Below are 5,807 nucleotides of genomic sequence, written 5' to 3' on the forward strand. Positions count from 1 at the left end.
GTGTGTGTGTGTGTGTGTGTGTGTGTGTGTGTGTGTGTGTGTATATATATATATATATATATATATTATACACGCATACATATATGGCCAAAAATAAATTTTTTAATGACTTAAATAATTTCATTCATATTTTTATATGATATGCTTCTTTTATATTTTATATGCTTCTTTGTGCTTTACAAATTAGCTAATTAGTAAAGGAACGGCAAATGTGTGTGTATTAGGGATGTGCATCTCATGACTCAGGCCGATACGATACGTATCTTGATGCATAGCCAACGATACGATACATTAAAGATACATATGAAGCAGCTACCGATGCGATGCTATATGATTCACCCCTATTACGATGCAGTGCGATCCGTTTTCAATTCGATTCAACACAATGCGATTCGTTTCATAACACAAGTTAACCAAATAAGCCAGGCTTATTTCAGTTATCTGACTCATTGTCAAATGATTTGGTTCCATAAAGCAAATTTAACATAGGCAGGCTAAGTTAAGCTCCTCTTCTGACCAATAGGAACATAATGATATTACCACTGTCTCACATACTATTATTTGACTTTTTTATTTATTTTTATTTTTTACAGTTTCTAGCCATGCAGCCTTTCTCTCTGGTTTTATTACAGCTGTACCTTTTATAGTTTGCAGAACAGATAGCAGAACATTAGAACATTAAAATCTAAAATTGCTCTTTAACCCTTTAAGGTCTGCTTAAGAATAAGCGTGCACAAATTAGTGAGAGAATGTGAATTTAATTTGTCGTTAATGGAACCGCTTTAGCCCCTATTGATTTGTTAGGTTATTTCAAGTCCGGTTTTGGATAGGGGTGCTCTGATCAGGATTTTTGAGGCCGATCACAGAAAGCAGTATCTGCCGATACCGATCACCGATACCGATCTTTTTAAAGCCATTCATAACAAATAATTTATAACTATTTATAGTGATACTCCAATCAGGATTTTTAGACATTTATTCAGGGCCTGAATTTCATTTCATACGCACTGCAAACGGAGTAATGTGAACCTGGCATTATGTGTGTGCGCTGCGAGTGCCAGTGTGCATGAGCGCAGTCTCCAAGAGAGCGCGTGAGCGCTGAATGGTTAAACACGGGCAAGAATTAAAAAGTAATGCAATTTATAAACTTTAGTGACGATGTGACACTGCCTCATTGTGCAAGTGACAATTCCTGTGTAAACTGTGCAGCATGCAGCTCGCTTATAGTGCAGACGCAGTGACGATGTGACACTGCCTCGATTGTACAAGTGACAATTCCTGTCAACTGTGCAGCTCGCTTATAGACTGACACGATGTGTGGTGATTTGAAGACATTTGTGTATTTTGAGAGAGCGCATGCGTGAAATTTCTTCTCACACAATGTTGTCAAATTACTTTATAATTATCTATAATTATTATTTATAAATATCTAATGAAGAAATATGAAGGTGAGTACCTCACCTTCAGCATTATAATGATTTCACCCGCGCCAGCAGCTCGAGATCGGTTTTTTGAGATCGGCCTTTTTAGAGAGCACCGATCAATCATCCCAACGTGATTATCGGCCGATAATGATTGGTAGCCGATCAATCGGAGCACCCCTAATAAATACATTCATGAACTTTAATCCCAGTTTTTCCTCGGGTCTCCGTGGTGTTGTGACGATGCGTCTTATTCACGCAACAGCAGCGGTGATGAGACAGCGCGCTTGAGAAACAGTTTAGAGAGGAGAAATCAATCTACTTATAAAATATTGGTCACAGATTATTGGTCACTTTCTAAATAATAAAAGTATAGCACTCACTAGTAATTATATATAAATAAATCGGTTTTTACCGATGCAACTATGTTAGAAACGATGCATTGCGATATAAATGACAACTTGTAGCCGATGCACACTTTTTAAACCGATGCATCACATCGTTAACTTCTTATGCCGATGCACCGAGCAAATCGGGGAATCTTCCCATCCCTAGTGTGTATATGTATATATACCAATCGGTTCTTCCCTTTTTTACAGACCTTCATGCCGCTCTCCCTGATTTCCTTGATGAGGCTGCCAGGGTTGGTCGTGGCTTCTAGATGGAAAGTGTACTGATTGGCTCCCGCTGCTGCCATGGGCTTCACCCATTGCTCTGGCCTGGACACCATCATATGCATGTCTGTAATAAGGCAAAGTGTAAGCAAAGCCTCCAAACCTACACAGAGCAAACACTGCAATGTTTTACTTATCTGGTTTATCCTAGAGGCAATGTTTATTTAAGAATACAGAAAGAGAGTGAAAATGTGAAAGAACCCAGGGTGTCTACTTGAGAGGATTACTAACAAAACTGTCCCAACGAAGAGGACCAGATTGTGTGCAGCTCAAATGAAACAGAAACAAGAGTAGATGCAATTTTGCAATGACTGGAACTCACCAAAAAAAGGATCAGGTCCGATACAGCGTCGTAAACGTTCCACCATAGGATGTCCAAATGTGATGTTTGGAACAAAATGCCTTCAGCAAATTTAAAGATGAAGGAAAGAGATTGAAAAAGGCAGGGTTAGATATCTTAACTTCTGACCAAAAAAAAAAAAAAAACTCCTGACAAGATTATTGGTCACTTTCTAAATAATAAAAGTATAGCACTCACTAGTAATTATATATAAATAAATCGGTTTTTACCGATGCAACTATGTTAGAAACGATGCATTGCGATATAAATGACAACTTGTAGCCGATGCACACTTTTTAAACCGATGCATCACATCGTTAACTTCTTATGCCGATGCACCGAGCAAATCGGGGAATCTTCCCATCCCTAGTGTGTATATGTATATATACCAATCGGTTCTTCCCTTTTTTACAGACCTTCATGCCGCTCTCCCTGATTTCCTTGATGAGGCTGCCAGGGTTGGTCGTGGCTTCTAGATGGAAAGTGTACTGATTGGCTCCCGCTGCTGCCATGGGCTTCACCCATTGCTCTGGCCTGGACACCATCATATGCATGTCTGTAATAAGGCAAAGTGTAAGCAAAGCCTCCAAACCTACACAGAGCAAACACTGCAATGTTTTACTTATCTGGTTTATCCTAGAGGCAATGTTTATTTAAGAATACAGAAAGAGAGTGAAAATGTGAAAGAACCCAGGGTGTCTACTTGAGAGGATTACTAACAAAACTGTCCCAACGAAGAGGACCAGATTGTGTGCAGCTCAAATGAAACAGAAACAAGAGTAGATGCAATTTTGCAATGACTGGAACTCACCAAAAAAAGGATCAGGTCCGATACAGCGTCGTAAACGTTCCACCATAGGATGTCCAAATGTGATGTTTGGAACAAAATGCCTTCAGCAAATTTAAAGATGAAGGAAAGAGATTGAAAAAGGCAGGGTTAGATATCTTAACTTCTGACCAAAAAAAAAAAAAAAACTCCTGACAAAAATATTAAACACTGCAACTGTTTTCAACATTAATAATGAAACATTAAATATGACAATAATAATAAATAAACAACAAAAAAATTTTGAGCACTAATTCAGCATATCTGAATGAATTCTGAAGTATCATGTGACATTGAAGATTGGAGTAATGGCTGCTGAAAATTCAGCGTTGACATCACAGGGATAAACAACATTTTAAATTGTAATAATATTTCACAAACTTACTGTCTTCTGTATTTTTTAATAAAATAAATGCAGCCTCAGTGAGCATAAGAGACTTATTTTAAAAACATTTATTTATTTATTTACCAAACCTAACCTTTTAAATTGTGTGTGTGCATATATATGTATATATATATATATATATATATATATTACATACATTGTTCTTTGTATCAAATAATAATAAATAAGGGAAAAAAATGTATGTAAAAAAATAATATTTTTACTAAATCTAAACATTAATAAATCTATATAAATTTATGTGTACAATGATATATTAAATATTTTTTCAAGGAAATTAATCAGAATGAAGTGTGTTTTTACTTAAAACTTGCCAGTGGAGTCAGAAAAATAAACAAAATTCAAAGAGATATATATATATATATTACATACAATAATTTGGGTGCAGATCCAGTAAGCCCCTAACTTTGTGTAAAAAAAATTTGACAAGGAAATAAGATAATTGTCTCACTGCAATGCCAAGCTGTGTATGACTTCTTGTAACTTAATATTGTGGCATACTTTTTTTTTTTGCAACGAGGGTGAATGCATGCTGTATCATTCCTGTGCCAAAATGTGGGATAACTAAATGTTCTTGCTCATTAAAATTACTTTAGAATGTAATATGGTATTGGTTCTCTGGTCATGATCGCTCTCAGTGCCTGCAGGTCAACATTGGGTGAGAAACTTAGACGAAAATTAGCAAACTTTATTCCTCACCCATCCATAACGTCAAGGTGCAGATAATCAGCACCGCACTCCATCATTCGCTCACACTCCCTCCCGAGCTGCGACAGATCGCTGCTCAAAATAGACGGTCCGACTTTCGCCGTGTACGCCATGCTGCCGCTTCCTGCCTCTAGTCTGCTGCACACTTCCTTCTTCTTTGGAATTTTTGGCGTATTCCGCACCATAGGCACATACCGCCACCAACTGTTTATATTCGTACATGGATGATAGTCCCGTCTCTATTCATATTTTATTTTATTTTATTTTATTGTTAATTTTATTTCGGGTTCACACAAGCTGTATTTCTGGCTGCTGCGTGTTCAGCTCCCATGCCAAAAAAAACAGCTTCGGTGTTCCCCTATTCCTTTGCTTTAATTATTTATTTATGTATGTAACTATCAAATTCGTTTATTTAATCCTGTTTCTACTATATATTCCATTACTATTCTTTGATTACTACCTTCTCTTAATCCTTTTCCTAATATCCAATTTATCTTCTTTTTTTATTTATTATTACCATTTAAGTTCTTTATCATTTTAATTATCTCTATATTATATTTCCGACATTTTAATATTACATGTTCAACGGTTTCTATTACCCCACAAAAAGCACATTTACCTGTAATATGTTTACCTATTTTGTATAGTGATGCATTTAGTCCTGTGTGCCCAAATTGTAATCTATTTAAAATCACCTCATCTTTCCTACATCTTCCAAAATTGCATACTTCTTTAACTGATGAATTAATTTTAAAATAAAACCTTCCTGTATCAGCTATGTCCCACTTCTTCTGCCACTCTTTTTGAATATTTGATTTAATAATTGATTTAATTTCTCCTCTTCCTAATGGGACTTCAATCTCGATATCCTTTTTTTTTTTTTGGTTGCCTTTTTTTGCTAACGTATCTGCTCTTTCATTTCCATTGATTCCTGTGTGAGCCGGAACCCCTGCACACTTCCGCTATTCACACACGCCTTTCAAAACAAAAGTCCTGCGTCATCTCATTATGGCCAGGAGGTGGCGCGATTTGAAAAGAAAAAAAAAAAAGACCCAAAAAACTTTTCAACTTTTCAAGCGCCAACGCAGGCGTCAGCCAATCAGATGACCGTATGCAAATACCCTAGCGCAGACGCTAGCCAATCGCGTTCATGCAACACCAGAAGACTAATGTGATTGGCTGTTGTCACTATGACGGTCGCGTCAGAACCAAGCTTCAGAAACGCCCTCCGTCAAGCGTTAACGCTGGGGCGTTACTGTGTTGGGAGCTTCTGTTACTGAATTCATTAATTGTGTGTTTGAGTCTACCTGGCAGATAAAGGTCTAATTTCTGAAATGTTTCATAATTTCGAAACCAAAAATAATTTAAATAATGTAAAAACAAAACGTTGTCAATTACTTTGCTAGCTTGTTAATACATCACAAAACACATACAT

General features: G+C 36.7%; 1 protein-coding gene across 1 annotated transcript in view; it reads right to left on the reverse strand.

The window, feature by feature from the left end:
- LOC107695573 (ribulose-phosphate 3-epimerase-like) overlaps window positions 1–4,568 on the reverse strand; it is a 6,328-nt gene extending 1,760 nt beyond the window's left edge. Inside the window, exons 1-3 of the mRNA XM_016495562.1 lie at window positions 4,364–4,568; window positions 3,247–3,326; window positions 2,852–2,991 (exon numbers count right to left, since the gene is read on the reverse strand). Of these exons, the coding sequence (XP_016351048.1) occupies window positions 2,852–2,991; window positions 3,247–3,326; window positions 4,364–4,557 (414 nt within the window). The 5' untranslated portion in view covers window positions 4,558–4,568. The remainder of the gene's footprint in view (window positions 1–2,851; window positions 2,992–3,246; window positions 3,327–4,363) is intronic.
- Between the last annotated feature and the right edge of the window lie 1,239 nt (window positions 4,569–5,807).

The sequence above is a fragment of the Sinocyclocheilus anshuiensis genome, unplaced genomic scaffold (assembly GCF_001515605.1).
Source record: "Sinocyclocheilus anshuiensis isolate Anshui unplaced genomic scaffold, SAMN03320099.WGS_v1.1 scaffold730, whole genome shotgun sequence".
Classification (NCBI taxonomy): Eukaryota; Metazoa; Chordata; class Actinopteri; order Cypriniformes; family Cyprinidae; genus Sinocyclocheilus; species Sinocyclocheilus anshuiensis.